The sequence below is a fragment of the Micrasema longulum genome, unplaced genomic scaffold (genome assembly GCF_059751315.1).
Source record: "Micrasema longulum isolate JH-2025_06_02 unplaced genomic scaffold, ASM5975131v1 h1tg001917l, whole genome shotgun sequence".
NCBI lineage: Eukaryota > Metazoa > Arthropoda > Insecta > Trichoptera > Brachycentridae > Micrasema > Micrasema longulum.
The window spans coordinates 66,398-92,234 of NW_028279091.1; the positions used below are offsets into that span (position 1 = coordinate 66,398).

At 30.5% G+C, this 25,837-nt stretch overlaps 1 protein-coding gene across 1 annotated transcript in view; it reads right to left on the reverse strand.

Annotated features, from left to right (window-relative positions):
• Positions 1 to 25,837, reverse strand: part of IA-2 (tyrosine phosphatase IA-2) — an 87,716-nt gene that overhangs the window by 11,398 nt on the left and 50,481 nt on the right. Inside the window, exons 3-13 of the mRNA XM_088238554.1 lie at positions 14,006 to 14,059; positions 11,746 to 11,806; positions 11,540 to 11,671; positions 9,604 to 9,827; positions 8,715 to 9,524; positions 8,453 to 8,629; positions 8,116 to 8,298; positions 7,810 to 7,939; positions 3,265 to 3,351; positions 3,070 to 3,149; positions 375 to 442 (exon numbers count right to left, since the gene is read on the reverse strand). Of these exons, the coding sequence (XP_088094680.1) occupies positions 375 to 442; positions 3,070 to 3,149; positions 3,265 to 3,351; positions 7,810 to 7,939; positions 8,116 to 8,298; positions 8,453 to 8,629; positions 8,715 to 9,524; positions 9,604 to 9,827; positions 11,540 to 11,671; positions 11,746 to 11,806; positions 14,006 to 14,059 (2,006 nt within the window). The remainder of the gene's footprint in view (positions 1 to 374; positions 443 to 3,069; positions 3,150 to 3,264; positions 3,352 to 7,809; positions 7,940 to 8,115; positions 8,299 to 8,452; positions 8,630 to 8,714; positions 9,525 to 9,603; positions 9,828 to 11,539; positions 11,672 to 11,745; positions 11,807 to 14,005; positions 14,060 to 25,837) is intronic.

Genomic DNA, 25,837 nt, shown 5'->3' on the forward strand with positions numbered 1-25,837 from the left:
AGCGATCTAAAACTGGAGTGAATGGTATTAGATATAAAAAAACCCTGACCAAAGTTTGAGGAGTAAAAAGAAATACATATTTTCAATAAAAATTAACCTAATTTTCTATGCCTACATTGCACGTAACTCATTTATAAAAAAACGATGTATTTATGGGTTTTTCTAGGAGACAGTTAAATAAGAGACTGGAATTTACAGACAATGTAGAATACTGAAACAATAACACCGGTCAATAGATATGAGTTTATACGTAGATAAACGTAGCATCTTGTGTTTTAATATTTTGATTAATTGAGATGATTAAAAAAACTGTAACAGTAATAGTATTCGTGTCCTTAATTAATTTAGTTGTAATATAAAATATAAAAACATACCTTATCCCCCACACCCGCCAGAGTTACCTCGACCCCGAGTTTGCGTTTGAGATCATCTTTAATTTCATCTGTAAAAATAAAAAATAACGCCTTTAGATTATGTAAATCCTTTGAAATGATCTAAACTGATTTTTATGCTTCGTTAGTTTAGTAATTCCAACCGGGGTGATATTATCATCAGTAATCGGTTAGCCCGAATTCCCATACGATAAAAATAGATGTAACACGAATTAAAAAAAAAAAATGCAAAAAAACTCTAATAGGCATATTTTCATGCCTGAAACACGAAACATTTGTTATTTATTCGTTTTGTATTCTGAAATCATTTTTATTGATAAAAGTATTAAAAATGTTGTTTTGAGATTTAATTTGCTATGTAACATTGTTTAACATATTACAATAGAGATGGAGAACATTTTAGAGAAAGGATATGAAAGTCTAAGTATTTACAAGGTACAGAAGCTGTCACTGGATGGTTGAAGTGGCCACTTTACACACTGCGTAACATTCACCATCCTATCTGTGTTTGAACTTCCATATCCTGTACCCTTCATATGATAAAACAAAACAAATCGGACTGATTTTTAAATGATTGTTTTATATTTTGTGGTGCCTTAATTAATTTAGGGGAGAGTTGGATATTGGCGCGCGGTTGATAATGGCGCGCCCCCGTCTATTTCCCAAACAATGCAAGTTTGAACATGTTAGATTACAGTAATACAATTGGCTTGGAGCCTTCTTCATGGATTCACTTCTTTCAGCTTCCGGTGTCCTGAGCGTGTTGGACCAGTCGATCTCTATTTTGGTGTGTTTTCTTATAATTTTTGTTAGATCTAAATATTGGAGGTACGTGGCATTTATATATTATATCACTATTTGTTTGATAGTAAACAGATCTGAATTTATTCATGCTTACATTAAACAATACATTTGTTCAATTTATACTATAATTCTTTAAATATGTTTTTTTTAAACAAAAATGACCCAGTTGACAAAGAATGCAGTGGAAAAAATACACCGAATAATTATATATGTGACTATTGCACGAATGACAAAAAAGTGTAATAGAGTGTAATAACTTGATTTTGAAATGGTACTTTTTTTAAGTTTTGTCTTTATTTTTGGTTTTTAACCATAATAGAATATGGTTTTAAAAGGATTTTATTTGATTTTTAACTGTGACTTTAAAAGTTTTGTCTTATGTTTGTTTTTTTATTAAAGTCTCTATTTAAAACAAAACATGTATGTTGATCAAGAAAGGCGCGGAAATATCAAACTAAAGGCGCGCTATTAAAATACCGGTTATATAATACTGCGCTTCAATGACGTTTTTGTTTTTTCATAGAAAACTTACCTAATAACTAATTTTCCGTTATTTTCCTTTGTGTTATTAGAGTTAATAAATGTATGTACCTATAAATGTAATCGAAATCAAAATATCTGTTCAGTTGTGGTTGCAAAATGCAATATACCTTAGGGGCTCGCCAATATCCAACTCTCCCTTACTACATATATTATTTAGTATAATATGTAATATTTGTAACCAATGTTTTTTTAAGACGCCCTTTCTTTGCATAATGTACAACTCTTTCCTCTATTGTTCTTGTTCAAATATTTTTTTCTTTTATTTTTGATATATATATATATAACATTTACCTTAATTTATTCAAAAATGGCTGACACTCCCACTTGCTTTTTAATAATGTACACGCTTACACACACCTGAATATTTACTCTCATACAAATACACACAAACACACTCTCTTACATATATATATATATGCACGCACACATATAAGAATGTACCATAATTTAATATATATTATTTAGAAACTTCGCTGGTCCGTCTTTAATTTTCTTTATCATGTAATTTAATCATTGTTGACTGTTTGTTTCTATATAATAAATAAATACATATTTATTCAATTCATCTATTTGTTATTTTTTTGTAATCAGCTGATGATGTCAATTGCGATCGCTTGGCCAATATGCAAATGGTCGAGTTAAAAAGTACGTGTTTTTTATTTTTATTTCTGAGGAACCTTATTGTGCTCTCAAATACAAAATCAACAGAGTTTTCTTTGGGAGGAGGATTTGAGTTAGAAACTTTGATGATTTCTGAATGATTTAACTCTTTGTTCCGTAAACATAGATTTAATAGAGTTTTTGAACTTTTTATTTTTGAATTATGTTATATATAGCTTGAAAACGATTATAGGTTTTTAAAACTCTTTAAATATATTGAAAAAATGGTAGTACAAAACAGATGATCGGGGAATTACAATATCAAATATTGTTTTTTTTCCAATACGGGATATTTACAAAAATAAATGCATAACCCGCATTTTAATTAAACCACAAAAATATTAAAAATAACTTACTTGCTATCATAATTATAATAATATTGTGGTTTGTAAAGGAGTAATAATTTTACACAACAAAACGGGTGAAAGATATACGCAAAACTGATCCCCAGAAATAATTATTTGAAAGTAATTGTTTCAAAATGTTCGAAACTATTGAAAAATGTCCAAATACGTACCGACAGTGATTAGTTACAGCAATTGTATTATAATATAAGAGATATATGAGTGATTTTACACCTGGTCAAATTTATACCGTCAGGGTGGAAGGGTTTAGTTGGTTATTTCATGCAAACCAAATAAATACACGTTAATATCATGAGCAGGTTTACCTATGCGGCTCGCTACATCTGATGCATTGTACGACTTGCTGTTTTCCTCGACTCGGAAAGTCACCTCGTTTCGGTCCACCCTGTAAAATAATTCATTTAACAAACGTATTAAGAAAATGCGCTTTTAATAGTTCAGTATTTTTCCATAAATATTGTGCTTGCATATATTACATTAAGGATACATAACAATATTACCTCGGATAACTAAAGGCAGATGGTTCCAAATGCAGTAATTCTCTTATGGTCCTGACTACCAGATCTCCTTCTTTCCACGTTCGGATACTAAAAAAGAAAAAATACAATCATATTATAATATTTAACATTTAATTAAAAAAACGGAACATAAATATAACACAATTGAGTTTGAGTGTTTTTTTTATTATTATATTATATTATAGGCGTATGTCTTGTTACTATCAAAATAAATTAATCATGGCTAAAATAGTATAAACTAAAATTACATATAATAAAAACAAAACATTGGGAGAAAAGAAAACAAGAATTCAATATTAATATTGTTGAAGTCATTAATTTCATGGATGAAATAAAATACTTCCAAAAAACATTAAAAAAAATATTAACCCTTAGAACTCCTTCCTTAGGGAGTCACCCGCCCGCCCGCCCGCGCCCTAGCAAATTGTAATGTAAAAACCCGATAACTTTATTATCTTGTATATTTTTATACAAAATGATAGTATTACTAACGTCTATTGGAGAAAAAATAATTCTTTCTCATTAACAAAGGAAAACCTACTTAAAAAACCGATTTCTATTTAAAAATACGGAACAAAATTCACAGGAGCAGCTTTCATTCCATGTCCGGTCCAGGGCGATATTCTGAACGCAAAAGAGCGCTGTGTTCAGAGCCGCGGAGACATATGCCGGATATTTCATTCCATACATAATCGGAACATATCTACTTTACAATGCAATAAAAATATCATCACTCGCTCAAAAGAAACATGCATTTTATTTTAAAATTAAATAGTGCGCTCTTATTGGGTCACCTGTATTTAAAACAAAAGACCTTTCCTAAATTATGTATATGATAATCGATTACGATTACGAGCATTAGCTCATATAGAAAATAATACCCACGTAAAGGTTACTGTTTGATGATATTTTTTTTTTATGTAATGAAGGAAGTGAAAAATATTAAAATCATAATCATCATTTTATTCAAATGTAAAAATAATGCATTATGACATTGACATTCTCATTTAAAAATCAACAAATAAAAAGTAGTGTTGTAATGTAAAATAATGAAGGAGTTTATTCAAATAAAAAGTATCATAAAATTTAATCAATAATGCCAAACATATGAAACTAGAGATAAAAGAAAATAAGATTACCAACGAGGAAAAACGCATTGTACAAGGGAATAAAATTATGCATACAATTAATCAGTTGTAAATCTTTTTTTTAAATACGCTTTTGATATTTTTATACGAAATGTTACGTTAGTTATTAAGATGGTATAACAACATAACTAAAATAGATTTATAAGTGTATTTTAAATTATATCATCATCATCATTCCCTTTCCGCACCTAATGGTACATAGGGCACTGAATTGGTACACCAATCGCAGCGTATTTTAATCATTTTTGTTACATGAAGGTAAAATGATTAGCCTTACGCTTCAGGTACCAGTCCAGGGACTATAAAATGTTCAGGTGTGAAAATACCCTGTTAAATAAATATTTCGTGTCATCACAGCCAATTAAAATTATAAAATTTATCAAAAAAAATAGTAATGCTTGTATTTTAATTTGCTCTCCAATAAGGCATTTTTTAAAAACGTTTTGCTTCAAAAACAAAATTAAAATGCTGTACTCGAAAAAAAATGTCCGTTATTGACAAGTCCATAAGTAATGTTTTTAATATATATTTTTTAATGCTTTTTAAAAATATTTTTTTTTATTACACCTCAACAGGCCAGGAAGCCCCATTACAGTAGTGAATTAGAGCACAGAACACCCAAGCTTGAGAAAATTCACATATCATTTTTATTTTCCCACCGGGCATCGAATCAGGAACCTTCCCCCTTGAACAGCCGACTTAATTGTTGGAGGGAACATAATGGACCTTACTTATAAACTTGGTACAAAGTTACGCCTAGGCACAGCGGTAAAATGAGGTTGGGAATACCATCCTTATTGAACCACTATTATTAGGATGATATTCACATCCGTATTCTACCACTTTGCCTAGGCGTAACTTTATACCATGTTTATGAGTAAGGCCCAATAAAAAAATTCGCATCATTATGATTTAGCTCATTTTAAATACGAATCTAATTTATAATATATTTTGATGGGTGATAAGATAGTCCATAAAAGTACGTTAGGTTATTATTATATGGCCCAATTAAAAATATAGATAAAAATCAATAAAGTCGAATAGCAATTTATAGGTTGAATCATATTATAACAAAGATAATTGTTTGAAAAAAATAAATTGTCTAACTACATTGATTTTTTTAATCATTTTGTGACAAGGTGACGAAATGCGTGATGTCATAAATATGACATGACTTAAATAAGTAAATAAAACATGAAATTTCGAGTCGTATTCATTTATGTAGATATTCTGTAGAAATAATGATTCGCAATTTTGAATTTTGAAACGCAATATTTGTTTTTTTTATCTGAAATTAAATAATTACACAATACCTAACGTCTGTTCATTAAAAATAATTTCTTAATAAACAAACCAGCCGCGTGATTCCCGACGGAGAATAGCCTGTTTCACACATACCATCTTTTCCAAACGGCACGGTAAAATTATAGTGGATTGACATTTATTAGATTCAATAGTACCTATTTAAATTTGATTTTATTTATATTTTTCGTTTTTTTTATAAAACTCTATAGTAAATGACTTTAGTAAAATATCAATAAAAACGCCTCAGTTAATATATTATTTAAAAAAAACCAAAGAAATATTAGCGTTCTTATAATTTACCCAAATATTTAAATTTTAGTGATCATTTTCAATGAGTTGTAAATAACTCCTATTAGAAAATGGAAATCAAGTTGGGGTAGAGTGGGGTTCGAACCTCGGACCTCGGATCCGTGAGTCCGCAACACTAGCCACTGGACCACAACCCAATTCAAATAATAAAGTAAAACTTAACAAAAGAGATTTTAATGATAATTTTATCAAAATCATTGTTGAAATTTAGCGAGTACTCTCAGGTAAAATCCTGCAAAAAAATCGACTGGAGATTAGCCGGTCTCATGGTGTACTACTTATTGCGTTTACCAGGCATTAAATGAGTAAATAATTGTAAAATAATAAATATCGATCCACCGTATTGTATTTTATCATGCCGTGTAGATTTTTGCCGTGGTTTGCTCGTGCACAGCGGTCCAGTCTCCGTGAATGTATGGTACGTACCGTATTACGCCTACTTCCACAGTAACACAGACATTAGAAAATTGAAAATGGCTAAAAACTCCATTTAAAACATACAATTTTTTTCATTCTGTTATCGTAGACCGTTTTCAGTAAATAATATTAACCCTATTTCACATCTCAACCTCAGCACAATGCTGCCTGCACTGCCTACTACAGCCGCAGCCCCCAAATTTTTCGAGTAAGAATTTAAATGTTTAGAAAAACTTCCTCGAAAACAGATATGTCATAAAAATAGGCATTTTTGCAGATACTGTTGAGTTCATACTATCTCCTTTCTATCTCCTTCCTTTATTCCTCTGTTTGTAATATTTTAATTATATGTTAGTTCAAGTCCTGATCATCATCAGATGAGGAGAAATAACCTAGAAACCGGTGGACGTAAAACTCTAAAGTCAAAAAGGTTTATAAATAAATATGTGTGAAATGTCATGCCCCACAAAGTTTAAAATGTTTTTGATATTAAAAATATATAAGGGTATTAGAAGCAAACTTATAAATCTCCATTAAAGGAGTCACTGAGATAGTTGGCGGTGTCAAGTAGTATAATTGAAATCTGTTTTTGCAAGATTTAGAGATGGTTTTAAATTACGTTATTATTTAGGTAGGTAGGTTTTTATGCACAGTTTATTTTGGCATCAATAACTAATTTTCCGTTTTTGGTGGAGATTTCTAATTTTGGTTCTAAATACCCTCATACAACTAATTATACACTTGTTACATAAATTGGATTGTATTTACGACTGAAACGATATACTTAAAGGTGGACTGTGAATAAAAAACGAATTTCATTCGGTTTTGTGATTGGGAAATATTTGAAAAAAGGATAGGAACATGGAATGGATATGATGTGAATGCTTTAATATGATGTGAATGTTCTTCAATTTCGGGCACTGGACGGCCAAATGCCCTATACAATGTAACAATGTTTTCCACGACGCGCGACGAATCCAAGCACTTTTTATCCGATTTTACGTGAAGTATAAAATGTTGTTTCATTTTTATTCTAAATCCAAATCTTCTAATTTTGAATGTTAGGTAGGTACCATAAGGATGGGTCAAGGGAAGGATGGGAAAGAAAGGTAATCGGCCAGGAATAGTATCGATAAATGCTGTTATTTACTTAACAATACTTGTTTTGTGATATACAGTTGCAGTTCAATATAAATATTTTTTTGTGTGATCGTGATGAAGGTACGTTATATAATGAAGGCACAAAAGACAATTACCCACGAATTGAAATGATATTTTGTTCGCGCTTATAACGTGCCCAGCATATTTGCTCATGAACTATTAACGCATAAACACAAATCGTACCTACCTGTCTTTAAAAAGAACGTAGGCGTAAGAACTGTCCACATCATACGTTTCATGGCCCTGCCCTTCGTCGCTCTTCTCCGCGTGTTCGTAAAGTTCCTTTTTCACAATTACTGGAGCTGCTACCGGTTCGTCTTCATATGTAAGAAATAAAATAATGATTCTTACAATGTTTTCAAGCAGTAAACTACAGGTACTACTTACAGGCTTGGATATAAGAATATTTACATATTTATCAGACGTATTAGTTTTTTTTCAGAATAACTTTTAAAAATCGTTCATATTTTTAGATGCAGTTTTTTTCCACTACCTGGTTTTTTGGTGTCGTTTTGTTCAGGAATATGCTTGAATTGTTGGTTGTGTTTGTCAAATGGTGGGCCGGGTTTTTTGACATCTAGGCGCTCCCGACGCTTGAAGCCCCACTCGTAGTCCGCCAGGAGAGCACCCAGCTCGGGGCTTAGCATGTGAGAGGGCATTTCATTCTCAGGACCATCTTTAAAAATAACAAAATCTACTTTTATATACAATTAGATACTGTTACCAAATGTTGTGGCAAAACCGTCACTGTTGGGAAATCAATAAAACTAATTTAACCAAAAGACAAGAAACATGATGACACTATCATACAGAATAAAAAATGTTTGTACTTGTCGGTGTACTTTCTCCAACATAAACTCGTCCTCCTTCGGTGTAAACGGGAGATCCTCGCCCTGCAGAAGTTCTCCAGGTATTGATGAGACGGGATAATAGTGCTGCCTGTCTTCCATCGTCACGAGTTTCTTCTCCATCGTAGGCAACACGAGGACCATTATAACGGGAGTAATCTATTCAAAAATATTTATGATAATACATTATGCATGTCATTAAATACAAATAAATTAGCAGCACAAGGGGTTTATCTTCTCTTACCTTGTGGAGCAACCTCATTGTTAGTAAGATATTCCATTCCTCTTTGTCTCGTTGCATACCCATCATGCTCACCACTCCCACTCTCTTCCTTATAGTGGTCAGGATCCTCTTCATCGATATAAATTCTCTGTTCTGGAATTTCACCTTCTGCTTTATCTTGTTCATCCATAATACTATCTTTGCTTTCATACCCTTGTCTGAACCTATCTGGTGTATTGTAATGCTGATTGAATCGGTCGGGTCTTAGACGGTTCTTGGTTAAAAATTCACTAGTAGAAACGTAATAAGGATCCATAGTATTATCAAATGGTTGTTTCAGTTCCGCTAAAGCAGCTCTAAGTTGATCCAAGTCCTGATTTTCGAGCCATTTATTGACGGGGTCTCTTTCGCCAAGTTTAACGTAATCAACTTCGGGATTTCCCGGTTCTTCGCTGTATTGAGGAAATAAGGCTCGAAGCTCTTCCTCGTTTCCCGGTTGCAACAAATACAGAATGTCATCGGTTGTAAGAGGAATATTTGGTAAGTAACCATTGTTAACTGGTTCGTTTTCCATTAGTTGGTCGGGGACATGTGAAGGATATTGTTGGTTGTTTCCGAATACGGATCCAAGTTTTTCCATATTGAGATCTCTGGTCTCATGGCCTTCGCGGAAATCTCCGGGCGTGTTGTAAATTCTAGAGAAAACTTGGTAATCTCGCGGAGTAGACCGATCGTGTTCTTTAGATCGTTTGTTTTTTCTGCGGTAAGACCTTTTTATTTGCTCTTGCCAGGAATCATATGTTTGTGGGGTTTCTTGAATGTCTATCGGCACTGAAAATATTTTATAAAAATAATATTTTTGTGTTAAATTACAATCATGATGCGCGTTTCTATTGATAAAATTTCTTACTTTCAGCTTCAGGTAGCATCGGCAAGTTTTCTAAAAATTCCGGTTCGTTCGGAGGGAAATAAACTTCATCAGCAAAATCAGATTCTGTGACATCAGTGTTGGGGGTGTATCTAACAAATGCAACAGATTGCGGGTCTACATCATCTCCAGCCTCGAAGGCTCCGAGAGCCGTCGTTAGATCTTGGTCCGCAAGATGGTCGCAGACGGTTGGTTCATAATGAAGCCTAAAAATAATATCGAATTAAGTAAAACCAAATATCATCAGAGTAAAAACAATTATTCTTGGATATGTTCAAAATGCTAATATAAATAACTTTTCCACCTGCCTATTAATAAACCACCTCTTCACTGATATTTCGGAAAAACTCAAATAAATGGACTATGATTTTATGTAGTTCCGTATATGAGGGTACTTCTTGCAAGCCCGGCAATATCCATCTTTCTTTATTTTGATCAATTCACAAAAAACTGATACAATACTTAACTTCAACTTTTTTTAAAAACTTATTTTTCTAATTATAATCAGTAAATATATTATACGTAAGCAGTGATGACATAAGCATGATAATGTCAAGAAACAGTAGTGAAATAAAAAATATATTTTATACATTAGCAACTTTGCAATACTCAAGTGGAAGTTTCCATGTTTGCAACAAAGTTGATAATTTAAAAGTCAAGTCTTACAAATTAAGCCGTATTGACAATGTTAAAATTATTGTAAAAAATTGTATTCTGAATAAATTTCAATTAATAAATCACTTTTTTTAAATTTTGGATTTTTGGGGTTTGCAAGTAGTACCATCATATTTAATAATAGTAAAGTATCAACATGACACAACACGCCCACTGTTTTCGGTTAAAACAAATTAGAGGTTATGAAGTTCAGGAAACGATATTATATTTTTGTCAATTCATCTGTAAAGCATATCGTAAAACACATTATTAATATCTTGTTTTTTGATAGTCATTTTTAAGAACGATTGGTACTTTCGTATCCAGATCACGTTGGAAAATACAATAAAATGTGATCATTCGAGCCAGTACTTGTCGTATGAGTATGGTCTGTATTCGGCATAATATATTACGAAGATTTACATTTCGCAAGAAATATTGTATTTAAAATTATAACAAGAACGTATGAAATTCAATTTCATAAATATTATAATGCGATAATGAAAAAAAATCACAATTTTACCACGAGACGGCATAATATAAAATAAGAGGTATTTCATATGATATTTCGTATTTTTTTCTTAACTCTTAAAAGACTGGTAAATAATTGCTTTGCGCGCGGTGATGTAGCATCGTGTTACCACTAGTAAAATACAGAATATTCTAACGTTCAGCCATTTGAAAAAAAAACATGGAGACGTACTGTTTAATAATTCTTTTTCCATAATTTATGTGAATAAACATATTATAATTTAGCCCTGTTATAACAAAATAAATTAAAAATCACAAATACGCCGCCCATGTTACGCGCGTACGTCCCCCATCACTGTCATCAACCGACTGAAGATTAAATCTGTTTTAGATAACACTCGCCGCAGAACAGCGTCTCTGTCTTACTTGTTATAATTTGTATCTTCCTGATCTCTCTTGTATAAGGTATCTGTATAGATGTGTTGCTGAATTAGCGGATATTCATTCTTCGCGAAGCAAGGATAAATGTTTTTTGGATTAACATCTAGCATAGTTATACAAATTTTACTTTCCAAATCGGGTGTGAAAATGTCCATTTGAAGATTGCAAAAAATACGAATTCATAATTTTAAAAAATAAGAGAGATAAATCAAGTCTTGTGTCATATGTCGACCATTGTGACATCACAGCCACACAAGAGCTAACTACGCAAATGTAAATACAAGCATTCACTTAGTTATCCTGTTCTGAAGAAAGCTAATTGTTATGGAATCCGTAGCATCACGTATCTCACCTGTTCCTAATGGAGTAGAGCATGGCTTGCAGAATACATTGTGTATAGGCGTGACTCCATCTGTATCCAAGTAGCAAAAGTCGTTGGAGCTCATGTTCAAATCCACGCAGTTCCACAGTCGTCAATTCGTGCCTAAAAAGTGGAGATGTTAAACATGGCTCAAATTTCTAAAATACAAACATTAAAAAAAGACTGATCTGTCTTACCTAGCTAAATCTTCTTCCTCTACATTGCCAAAAACTTGGAGACATTTACCAAATGCGTAATCTGAAATACATAACGTGCGTTCTATAGTGTCATTAGGTTAACATGATATCACCATTTCAAGTCAGTCACATTACATATTTTTATTCCTCATACAAATTTATTATGTTCAATGTGTTGATTTAAATAGTTGTACAAAATATTTAGTTTCACAACCATAACATATCAACTACATTACCGACACCTAAGCCGTATACTGGCTTCTAAAATTAACGTGCATACATAATTTATCAAAATTTCGAAGTAACGTTAAAACATTTCCTAACAAATCAACAAAACATAAGACTTTTTTTGTTGTGTTTTTTGTTATGATTCTGTCTTGATTCAACGGGTAAAAAAAAGTCAAATAACAAAATGAGTTATGAAGTCTTAATTTCTTTAAATACACAGGTCAATGTAACACTATTTTTATAAAATATTAAATAATTTTTGTCCCGATAAACAATGATATAATAGTTTATTATCGAGTGCGCAAACATGATTTTTAATAATATAAGAAGAGAGTACAGACTTGAAATATATAATACTGTAAAAAGATAAAAGGATAAACATACGTCTATTGTTTTGAAATTAATGTTTTAAAAAAAAGTGTACTCAAACCGCATAAATAAAATAAATTAAATTACAAAACAAACAAAAAATATCACGCTGTTTCTCCTTAGGGGTAGGCAGAGAGGATATAACGCCATATCACTTTATCTTTGCATACAGGCCTCGCTTCCTCTACATTCGTACATCTTCTCATGCACGCACGCCGATTATTCCTACTTTTGACATGTCCATCTGCAAGTATTTGATGGACTTGATCGTGCCATGTCTTTCTCGGTCTTCCTCGTTTTCTGCATCCATCAACATTCGCATCGTAGATCTTTTTAGCCGTTCTTTCGCTGCCCATTCGCTCTACATGTCCAAACCAACGCAGCACACCTTTCTTGACTCTGTCGATAATGCATATCTCAGCCTTACACAGTTCACGGATCTCGACATTGTGCACCTATCATACATCGTTTTACAACACATTCACCTGAGGGATCGCATTTAGACAGCATATAACCTACTTTCATCATCATTTTTCCATTTCCATACTTCGCTCCCATACATTAGAGTTGGCACTAGAACTCCATTGTGAACTGCTAGTTTAGCCTCCTGCGATAAACTAAAGTTTGCCAAAGTAGATTTCAGTGCACTGTTCACCCTGTTCACGGCACTCACCCTCCTTTCAATATCTTTCTCGGTCTTTCTATCCCTAGTAAACATACTTCCCAGATACACAAATTTTTCTACCTGATTCAGAATATCTCCGTTCACACTGATCTCACATTTAGTTATATTTTCATCCCTTTCAAAAACCATCACTTTCGATTTAACAACATTCATAAGCGAATCGCTTTTCTTGCATACATCGTAGACTTTTGTTTTTTTTACCAAGAATAGTGATTAAATTAAAGGAAAGTAAAATAAAAGAAGAGGGAAAAGAAATCACACAAACGATTTTTTTTTATTATTTGAAATACATACGTAAATCAATTTAGAAAGTTTCTCTACCAAACATTTTCAAAATAAATAAACAATTTTATTAGTGGAACATGTTTTCAATCAAATTAATAATTATCAAATAATGTAATCTAATGTTCCCTGTCCATATTAATTTTTATTAAAAACATCAATAAACTAGACTAACAACCGACTTAAATCCCGTTAGATAATTGTGTTCTAATTTATTTTTATACGTAGAGTTGAACATGTAAAATATTTTACGTTTTATACATAAATAGCCTCTGATTGTGTACATTAGTTGGTGCAATCAATTAGACTAGTGGATATAATATTATGATTTATAAAAATAACAAAAAAAATCTCCATCACGTTAAATACTCACCAATCCTTTGTCTCATAAGAAAAACATCACTCACAGAGTAAGTCGTAGAAACCAATCTACAAAATTAATTTTCTAAAAGCTTTCAAAAGAAACAATAATTATTATTTGAGTCACTTCTCCGTAGTAATTTTATATTCAAAAATATGTTTTTAGAAACGAACGTTTTTTTTTAAAGTTTGTTCTTTTACACCACTAAGCAATTTAATTTACAAAAACGTTGATTACCTTTGACTAGGGTAAAGCGATATTAATAAAATTAAGAATAAAGTTCGTAGACTGCCATTTAATTTGAAAGGATTTTCAGATTAAAATATTAAACTTACCGTCATAGCACCACTCGATTTTCTCAGTACACAAGGACTCGCTAAATAAACAGCCTGAAACAAAAGAAATATGTTTTTAAAATCATGACAGGGATATTTTTGATGGTAAACAGAAAATTATTGTTAACTTAAAAAATTAGTATTTGCGTTCTTATGATTTAACGAAACATTTAAATTTTTCCTGCCTTTTTATTTTTTTTTAAACAACAACAGCGTGGTGCGTGAATGCCTACTATGCAATAAGTCTCGGGTTCGATTCCCGACATGGTTGATTAAGCTTACAACTAATAATAACTTTGTAATTTATTTTTTTTGTCCTAGCTTTTATTTTATTAAGTTGTTTTTTATGTAATTTGTATCTGTATTTAGTACAAGAAAATATGTTTACCATTATTGGAATGGACTGTAAAAGTCCGTCAATAAATAAATAAATAAATAATAACAGATGCGATTATTTTGCATCTAAACCTCAAAAATTAGAAATTTGCACTAACTTTGGTTTTATATTTACGGAGCGATATATGAAATAAAATAGTAATGTATCCTTTACTCCATGGGGCCAAAAGCCCTGCGTTGAGTTGGGATTGAACATAATGGAAAGTGGAAACATACATATTTAATAATGAAAATTAAATGGATAAGACAAAAGTTGAATACATGGATGAAATTGAAATTAGTTTTGATAAATTAATTATGATTGAAATTAGCAGATGTACGAGAAATATGCATATATTTTTAATTCGATTTATCTGTTTTGTTCATAATCACAAATTCATTTTGATAGTAAATATAATTAGATGGGGGGTTCTGGAGTGGATTTTCTGAAGTAGATTTTGAGTGACTTTAGTCCGATGGAGGTGGGACGTGCGCCTTAATAAATTTAAACAAAATTATGTCGTTAACAATTCGTTTTTTTAAATAAAATAAAAAACTATGCTCCAATATTAAAAGTAATTAATGTGTTGTATTTATGCTATAGTTGTAGTTACAATTAAAGAAATTCGCTGAACAAAGAGAATAAGAAAAACAATTAATTTACCTTCACTAGAAATAAATCAGATACGAGTATATCGGCTTTTTAATTGGAGTTTACTGCGGGGGCGGAGGTATAATTTAATTAGTACAAGAATCAAACATCTCTAGAAAATACGTATCCGAGAACTATTCCTATTAAAGTTTTGATTTTATAATTAAAATATTCAGAAGTACCGCTGATTTCAAGTTATAGTAAGGTTAACAATACATTTAAATTAAATTAAATTAAATGAAAGTAGGTTGAATGCTGTCGAAATGCGATCCCTCGGGCGAATGTGTGGTAAAACGATGTATGATAGGTGCACAAATGTCGAGATCCGTGAAGTGTGTAAGGCTGAGACATGCATTATTCACAGAATCAAGAAAGGGGTGCTGCGTTGGTTTAGACATGAAGAGCGAATGGACAGCGAAAGAACGGCCAAAAGGATCTACGATGCAAATGTTGATGGATGCAGAAAGCGAGGAAGACCGAGAAAGACATGGCACGATCAAGTCCATCAAATACTTGAAGATGGACATGTCAAAAGTAGGAATAATCGGCGTGCGTGCATGAGAAGATGTATGAATGTAGAGGAAGCGAGGTCTGTATGCCAAGATAGAGTGTTATGGCGTTCTATCCTCTCTGCCTACCCCTACGGCGTGATGGTTTGTTGTTGTTGTTGTTGTTAAGGGGGGCAGTTCCAGTGTAAACTTGCGGACTAAGACTAAATCCAAAGCGTAGGATATATATATATAAACTCTTCTTATTATCACAATATACCACTTAGATGAACATATTTAATGGTAAAAACATTAAATTGATGCTTTTTACAAAAATTGAAGCACATAATTAAATAATAAAATCTGATACATCACGCTGGTTGATTATTTTGGTCCACTTTATAATATAGTTCTTTTACTATTTTCAAACAAGATTAATAGTTTCTTTATATTACCAGTAATTAGTTATTAACTAATTTACACAGTTAATTACACACTTTTAACTTTAATGTCTTATTCATCAAAATTTTTGTTTTATACAAATTCATTTACTTTACTGTCTTGGACATGTAGTTTTACTTTTCTGTCTTGTGCTTATTATTTTTCTTTACTGTATTTTGAATAATATTTTGCTGTATTATATTGAACGTTTTTTTTATGACTTATGCATGTAATTTTAATTTATTGTCCTGTTAATATTATATTACTTTACTGTATTGTAGGTACATAAAATTTTACTTTATTTTCTTGTACATATAATAATGATTTACTATCTTGTATATATAATTTTACATAATTATCTTGCGCGTTTTGTTTTTTTAATTTACTGTCTTTTAGTAGCATTTTACGTTTTTCATATTTACTGCGTTGTGTTTTTTGATTTGAACTATTTTCCACACATTTTTTCTGTCTGTTGGTGCCATCAAGTATACGTTTATTTTTATGTATCCTATGTGCAAATATAAAAGTGTGTACATATTTTGCATTATTTATGTGAATTGTTATGTTCGCGATTTTTCGTTTTCCTTACCGTCAGAAGGAAGTCATTAAAATATACGTATATCAAAAGAACATAATGTAACTTAATACACACATACTCGTTCATATTATGTTAGCTTGAGAGAATACAAGCAGTGAGTTATGTACACAAACACAATATTATGTAAGTAAGTAATGTATATGCGAAGGTTGTGTTGATCCTTCGTCTCAAGGACATTTATTTTAAGAAACTCGATACAGAACCTTTGCTTTACTCACTCTGATGATTTATAGTCAAGTTTCAAAGATTAGTTATTAATCTTTAACTGCATGTATATGGGACATGCCTTTAATTTGATTTTAATTTCTCCAATACAATTCCCTAATCGACAGACTACACCGGCTCGGAATTGAGTATAGAGAAGTTGATATGTCTTATCATTAATTGTAGTGCTTTCACACTTATAGATTACGCAGACAGGGTATAGTCTAAGCTTATAACCGAGTTACACAGTTTAAACCCGCGCTATGCCAGCGGGTACCCTGCAAGACATCGGACCCTCCCGTCTTGTTTTCCATTGGTAGTTTATAGATTAAAAATTCTTATGGCGACAAAATAAAAACAACTTGCATTAAATCACCTCAACTTTTTGCATTTTGTTTACCTACACTTAAATAATACGTACTGAAAACTTTAATGTTTTGCCTAAAACTGTTATAATTTTTCAAACACATTTAATTATGTACCTACTACATACTGGTATTATTTTATAATTATTTATGTATATTTATAAAGCATAATGTATTTCGATACTTTAAAAAATAAAATTTGCTGTTTATTAGAGCAGTATCTACGTATTCACTTGATATACAGAGTCTCTCTCTTTACTCTTGTGTGCATAATTATTTTTTAAATTTATTATTGTTTAATATTAATATTTATGTTAATCAACGAAGTAAACTTTTTAACTTTCCTTTTAAAGCACTTTCTTGTTTTTTTCCTCTTCCTCTTTTTTAAAAACTGCTATTATCTTTTATTTGCCTTTCTTTTATAAATGTAAATATTTATATTTGTTACAGATGTAATATTTCTTTTTTTTTATATAAATACTGTTTATCATTATATACTTTTCTCGATGTTTTTGTTCTTTCTTTGATATTATGTTATTTTTTGTTGTATTTTTTTTTCGCTGGTTTTATTGTAATTATGTAAAAAGGTTCATGGAACCGTAAATAAATAAATAAATACATAAATAAATAAATAAACCATAAAGCTCTTAAATTTTAATTTTGTAACTGTCATATAAAAGCCCCCTGGGCGTATATAATAAATAAATAAATAAAAAAGTGGGCATTTCACTCGGGGAAGAGTAGCGGACTCCAGATCCTGTCAGTTCCAAGGTCAGTTCCTTGCTTTATCATAACTAGATTCCCATTTTCTAGCTAAGTAACTTTAAATCAGTTGAAGTTGCGTAAGAATTGTAATATTTAGAGTTATCTTTAGAAGATATGCGGTGGTTGAGAATTTTAATGAAAAACCTATTCTAGATTGAACATTGTTTTTCTGTCACTCTCTCGCAAATGCCTCCTTGATACTGGGCGAAAAATACAAGTTCAGATCCCAACTAAAATCTCACTTCTTTAGATTATCATACCCTCAATTTTAAATCAGAAAATATAATATGTCACTTTAGTTGAGTTAGAATGTAAGTTAAAGTTTACAATTGTAAAGTGTCCTTGAGGGGATTTTTCACAAAAAATGCGCTATATAAATCAGCCAAATATTATTATTATCATTACACGTTGGACTGATTATGCCTAAATTAATCGACAAAATCGACATTTCGCTGTCCCATTTTCCGCGCCCCAAAACTAAACAGATTTAGTTGTTATTTTTAAGAAAGAGTATAAGAATGAAATTTTCTGTGTTTTGTTTTGGGTTTTGCAAAAACAAGTGTTGCATTTAAAAAAAAAATCACATTACAATATTTAAGTAAACAATATTAATACTTGGTGCATTTTTTGCATCAATGAAATACATAAATATATTTACATTTAAGTTTCCATTATGTAAAAGAAAAAACGATTATTGTGTACATAATGGTATAAATGGCTGCAGACATTCTGTGCAATTCTTTATTATCTTATAAGTCCGCAATAACACGTTTATTTGTAGCTGCTCGTCAAAGTATTATTGACAATTCAATTCCATAAATTAAGAAAATACTTACTTGTTTATTTTTATTACCTTTACTGGTTTTTTTTATTTTTTACTATTATATCAAATTGCATTGTAGTATTAGCAAATACGCATTTCATTTATACATATTTTTATTTCTTCTTTTTTAGCGATAATATATGCTTGCTTGTTTATTGATTTAACTTAAATTTGTCTTTCTTGTTTACCGTAACACTTTATTTACTTTGTTTGCTTTACAAAATTTGTTTCATAAGCTTATTTCTTTGCATTATTTGTTTATATGCTTACTGTTTTTTCTTGCATACCTTTGTTATTATTGTTTTATTTTTACTTTGCAAAACTTTTTATTATATCCTTTCTAACTAATTTCACATATTTTTTCTGTATATTCCGTGTTTATTATTTAGTGTGTTAGCATGTATTTTTTTTTTTAAATGCCTTTTGAGCGTTAATGAACTAAATAAATAAATAAATAAAAATTACTTATGATTTGAATCTGTGTATATGCAATTTCGTAATAAGGTTATAGCAGTATTGCTAAAAGGTAAAATGCCGGTCATTTTGTAAATATCTTTTATGTGCATTTCTGTTGGAATATTAAATACATTTCTTAATGCCCTATTTTGGATAATCTGGATTTCAGACATGTGCTTTCTAGTAGCAAAACCCCATATGCATGATAAATACACTAAGTGTGAGTGAATCATTATATTTCCTTCCTTAAAATCTGATAGATATTATACATTTGAAACGTGTCAAATCATTGTATTGTATTGAATTTCCAATTAAAATATTTTCTTTGAAAAATAATGCCACTCCAATATTCGATTGTTTGAAATGTTATTGTAGTATTGTCATTGGCTGGTTCAAGTGGCCACTTTACACACGGTGTAACATTCACCATTCTACCTATGTTTGAACATCCACATTTCCTTAACTTTTCCATATGTTGACTTTTGTGAAGTAAAAGAGCTGAAACCTTTATCATCATTTCATAGGCCTAGACTTCCATATTTTCCCTCTCTGTGGCAAGAAATTCAAATATGAATAACTCCCTAGTGAGGAAATCCAGCCAGTCTGCAAGCATTAGGACATACTCAAAACATTGTTGAAATATTTAATATTCACAAATTAACACGACATATAATAAATATATTCGGATTGTTTGTAAATTCCAGCAAAAGCAAAATTAGAATTAAAATTGACACTTTATCTTAATACTGCCAAAACAATTAAAAACTAACTCGACTTTCGGTCAAAGAGGATTAGGTAACTTGAGTTAAATGTACAACCTACTTCCACTATTCGTGAGGACAATTAGTCAATAATCACTATAAAATTGCCATCGAGAAGTGGATGGTATGGAGGTAGGATGAGCCCAAATGGGTAAAAATGTGTTTTTATTTTATTTTGATTTATTTTATGTTATTTATAAATAAACATAAAACAGCATTGTAATAAAATTTTCAATTCCATTATAAATTTCCATTTTCTTTTTGTTTGTCATTGTATTTATTACTCACGTGTTATATTTCCCGTCACGTTCCATTGTTTTTGGATCGCATTAATGGGATTTGATTCAATTAAGTTCTGATTAAATGTTTTAAATTATAATATACTAAATAAATATTGATAAAACAAACTCATCCTTTATATTAGAAACAGAAAAGTCAAAATAAAAACCCTCGAGATCACTTCTGTTTTTCGTTAATTACAGTGAAATAGGATCTTAGGATTTTTTATTTGTTTTCCCAAAAAGAACTTTGGAATAGGGTTTCTGTTATATTTTGGTTACCAGTGAGAATTTTGTAACTGTGAAACAGAATACTACAATAACATTTCAAACAATCGAATATTGGAGTGACATTATTTTTCAAAGAAAATATTTTAATTGGAAATTCAATACAATGAAACGAGTTGACACGTTTCAAATGTATAATATATATCAGATTTTTAAGGAAGGGAATATAATGATTCACTCACACTTAATGTATTTATCATGCATATGGGGTTTTGCAACTAATAAGCATATATCTGAAATCCAAATTATCCGAAATAGGCCATTAAGAAATATATTTAATATTCCAATAGAAATGCACACAAAAGACATATACAAAATGACCGGCATTTTACCTTTTAGCAATAATGCTATTACCTTATTACGAAATTGCATATACACAGATTCAAATCATAAGCAATTTTTTTATTTTTTTATTTTGTTCATTAACGCTCAAAAGGGATTTACAAAAAATAAAAATAAAATACGTGTTTACATACTAAATAATAAACACAGAATATACAGAAAAAATATGTGAAATTAGTTAGAAAGGATATAATAAAAAGTTTTGCAAAGTAAAAAAAAGACAATAATAACAAACGTATTCAAGAAAAAACAGTAAGCATATAAACAAAAAATGCAAAGATATAAGCTTATGAAATAATTTTGTAAAGCAAACAAAGTAAATAAAGTGTTACGGAAAGCAAGAAAGACAAATTTAAGTTAAATTAATAAACAAGCAAGCATATATTATCGCGAAAAAAGAAGAAATGTAGCTCACACTCACTACACTTATAACCGTGATGTTTACAGTTATGACACAAGACAAAGACACAATCTACATCCACCTGATACTCGTACTACAAAATTTAGTCAAAAGTCTCTGCTGTACCTGGCTTGTAGGGAATATAATAGGCTTGCTGAGGGTATTCGAGGCTCGAATAATGTGGCTTACGGTCTAAAGCTGTCTTACCTATGGCAGTATTTTTTTTTTTTTTTTTTCAAAAATATTTACAAAATAGTCTTAAATTAGAGTCCTGCTGAGTTGTATACATACAACTCGTCAGCAGGTTCTTATAAATTGCATCGATTATTCATACTTGTGGAAAGTGTTAATAATTAACATATTAGTGTATTTTTATTTTGATCTTTATTTTGCTTGTTAAAATATTTTAGTGTTCATAATAAATGTGTGTTCTGGCGTTAATGTATATTATAATAAATGTTATTATCTTAAGGCCCAAAATGAGTTATAATAACTCATGGGGAATACATGTAATGTATTTTGATATAAATAAAATATAAAAAAATTCTTTCAAATAAGTTTTAAGACGTACAAGTTATAAAGCGATTATCTTGTTCCACTCTGTTTTACTTAACTACATTTTTATTTTTTTTGTAACAAAATGATTACGTCATACGTTTATTTATTGAGTATAAATCTTTTTAATGTTTTATTGTCACAGTGTCGTTAATTTTTCTCAATTCTTAAAAAAAAAACACTAATCATTCGATTAGATTATGTCCAACAGCATGCCTAAAAAGTTAATTTACGATTCATAATACTCAACATAAATACTATCAAAATAAGGAATAAAAAGTCACCTACTTAGTGTTGGCTTACACAGATGGGTAGGGTGGGTGCCATAGTAATTGGACATGCTATAGTAATTGGACCCTTTAAATCTAATGGTAAAAAAGAAGTAAACGTCAGAATTTATCTCCACCATAAAATAAACACTTTTTTGTGTGTATTTTTCCATAAAATGAAATCATTACATTTATTTTTTGACCATTATATTTAGAATGTCCAATTATTGTAGAATCTTCAATTGCTATAGCACCCACCCTTCTCCTTTTCAGTTTTTGTGTAATTCTTAATCAAAATATTTCTTTGAATTATAATTGTTATTTAAAGATACCGCAGAAAAGGTGAAAAAGCTTTTTTTGAGAAAGGGGAAGTAAATGCATCTACATAAGTTTGCATTTTAAAAAACATATTTTATTTTGCTTCGAAAAACATACATTTCAATTTTGTTAGCGAAAACTAATTCTAGATGTTAATTGAAATTTATTATATAAATAAACGGCGAGTGATACTAAAATCCACGATTATAGAATAATTGGTGACCGGTTTCATTGCTTTCGTGGCACCGGTATATTTCATCAACATCATCGTCATTCTCTTTCCGCATCTAATGGTGCATAGGGCACTGCATTGGTACACCAATCGCAGGGTATCTTGATATTTTTTGTTGATGAATGAAGTTATTTTACATTTAAATATGTTTATACTTATAAAATAAAGGCAACACAGACAAACATATTTACGTTTATGTCATTTTGTGAATAAATAAAAACATGTAATAACTGACTTAATGAAAATGATGTCGTTATTTTATTTGCCAAAGTGCTTGAGTTTGTTTTTTTTTCAATCTTATAATGACTCATTAAATTAATGTCTTGTTTAAACTTACAATAATTTATTTTTACAACGCTTTTTTTTTAAATATTATTTTTCTGCATAAATTTTAATTTAAAATTTTGTGCTAACTTCGAAAAATACGAAACAATCGTCGAAAGAATACGAAGGTGTCACAATTTACATTCTTCTTTTGCAATTTCTTAAAAAGTTGTTTTTTTTAGTGGAGTCGTTTTCGTCTTAAAAGTGCGATATGTATGTATTAAAATTCGTTAAAATATTACATTTTACGAACTTATGTATTTACCCAGTAACGGTTTGTAAAAAGGTCGTCCAGGCAAAAACAATTACTAACACTGATTTTCTATAAATCTGTATAATTTTATAATTTTTTTTAACATTTTTTTTTGCACCACAACAGGCCAGGAGGCCTAATTACAGTGGTGAATTACATCACAGAGCACCCAGGCTTGAGAAAAATCACATTTTTAATTTTTGTGTTCTCACCGGAAATCGAACCCGGAGCCTTCCGTGCGTGAGTCAAGCGTCTTGACCACTACACCACGGAGGCCGCCATAATAAAGATACCAGTCTTGAAGATGTCGCGAAACCGATTAAACCGGTCATTGGATATACCAAATTTGTGGGTTTGAGTATTACTCATCTTTAGTTTCTGTATTTTTTTTAAAAGCATTTACGAATTATCATTTTTTTTTAAAGAAATATTTGCGTTCTTATGATTTACCCAAATATTTAATTTTGAGGGCCATTTTTAACGAGTTGTAAATAACTCACTATTAGGAAATGGAATCAAGTTGGAGTAAAGTGGGATTCGAACCACGGAACTTTGGTCCGTGAGTCCGAGACACTAGCCACAGGACCACAACCCGATTTATTAGTTAACGAAGTTATTAAAAACACAACTGGATGGATTTGAATAAATGTATTTCCATGATTATTTTTACCATTGTAAAGAATGCATATTTTCAATTCTCATGGTACCAATATTTTCACATTTCAATAAGCAATTTGAGTTCCCGTAAAACGATCATTTATCACATTCCACGCTCGAAATTAAATTTCTACCACAAAGGAAATCATTTTCAGAACTTACAGAGATACCTTAAATTTATCGGCTTTTTTATACAATTTAAACCTGGGTGATATTTCTGATGATGGAGTGAGATCGTAAATCACAATCTGAAACGAAAACTTGACAGCAACAAATGAACCTTAACATATAATGATAGTGTAAAATTTTCAAGTGTCAAAAAAATAGGTCAAATAGACGTTATTAGTTAGAAGTTTAGAAAAAGACTCTTGAAATCCTTAAAACTAAATTATTATTTTTTTGTCCATGAATGAGGAAGTTCAGTGCTACGGAAAATTGGAATTAAAAATGTTTTCATGGATGTGGTAAAAGTCAGAGCATTTAACAGCTCTCAAAAAAGTATGAAAAAAAACACTAAAATAAACTAGGTACTTTGAAACGTCACAGGTCTGAACCTGAAGTGAACAATAAATAACCAATCAAATATAGCGTTATTATGTGCTGTGATAGATTTCCGGTTTCCGGGCAGCCATGCTTTTCAACGTTAAGTGTGTTTTGACAGGTACGAGGTTGTCTTTTTAAACGTCAGGAAAACTCACCGACTTAAACTCGAGACGTCACGGACGGTGTCATTTAAAAAAAACAACATTTCAAAAAATCATGGCTTTAATAATACGATGTACCTACAAAAAAATGTCTGTGTTTGATAGTTTATTAAAAAAATAAAAATACTAAATCCTAAAACTCCTTTATTCTCTAAACATGAGTTTTTACTCTATTAGAGAGCTTTAAAACGTCATTATCAATTGTGTATGTACAAACATTTGTAATTTGATACTTACGAGTAGGTATTTAGTAACAATAAAAAAAAATAAAAAAATGTTTTCTCCTTTGCTTCCTCGATTGAACGCGAACAAAAGGTGTCAAAAATGCTCACTTTTGCATACTTGATATTCCATTTTGAAAGCATATAATTTAATAAAATAATAATTGTAACGTAAGATTAAATTGCCAGAGACTGTTGCGAGACATTGCATAGATTTATATATAGTTCTAATAAGAGTGTTTTCCAGATGTTTATTGAAAAGTATGTTAATGTAATAATTTTCATTTAATAATGTGCATGCTTCCACTTTCTATTATGTTGTATCCCAACTCCCAACTCAACACAGGGCTCTTGGCCTCATAGAGTTAGGGATACGTTATTTTTTTTGTAAAATGAATAAATAAAATAAATAAATACAAGATCTTTTAGAACTAAAAAACTTCTTTCAAATGACGTATAACCTTTACCATTTTATTTTACTTTTGATGCACATTTTTAAATTTAAAAAAAAATTAACACAACCTATGTTAACACACAACAAAATGGATTTATATTAATTTATTGGATATTTTAGATAAGATTTAAAACAATAAAATATTCTGAATATAGTAGTCACTTTTTCACAAAACCAAAAACAAAATAATCCATAGGAAATAAAATAAAATAAGTAAAAAGAGAGAAAAGGACCAATTTACCGTTGATTATGCCTGCAGATTGGCCTGTTGAACAGCCTACCAAGAGAGGTGGATCTTTTCTATGCTAGGATTACCAGCTTTTGACTCTTTCTATCAAACCATGCATCATAATTTATATAAGTGATTTCTTTATAAATATGTTTGAAGATATTTTATTTCTTTACATTGTTGCTATTTTCTTTCAGTTAAATATAACGATTGTCTTTGTTTGCAATAGTTTTAATGGACTTATAATCGTTCTACCTTAGTCAGCTAATGTGAACTTTTTTAAACGTATTTTTGTAAATACTAATCTTATGTGTACTATGTAATTGGCAGCAGTTGTGTTGTACATTTAATAAAATAAATAAAAATCAGACCAGTTGGAA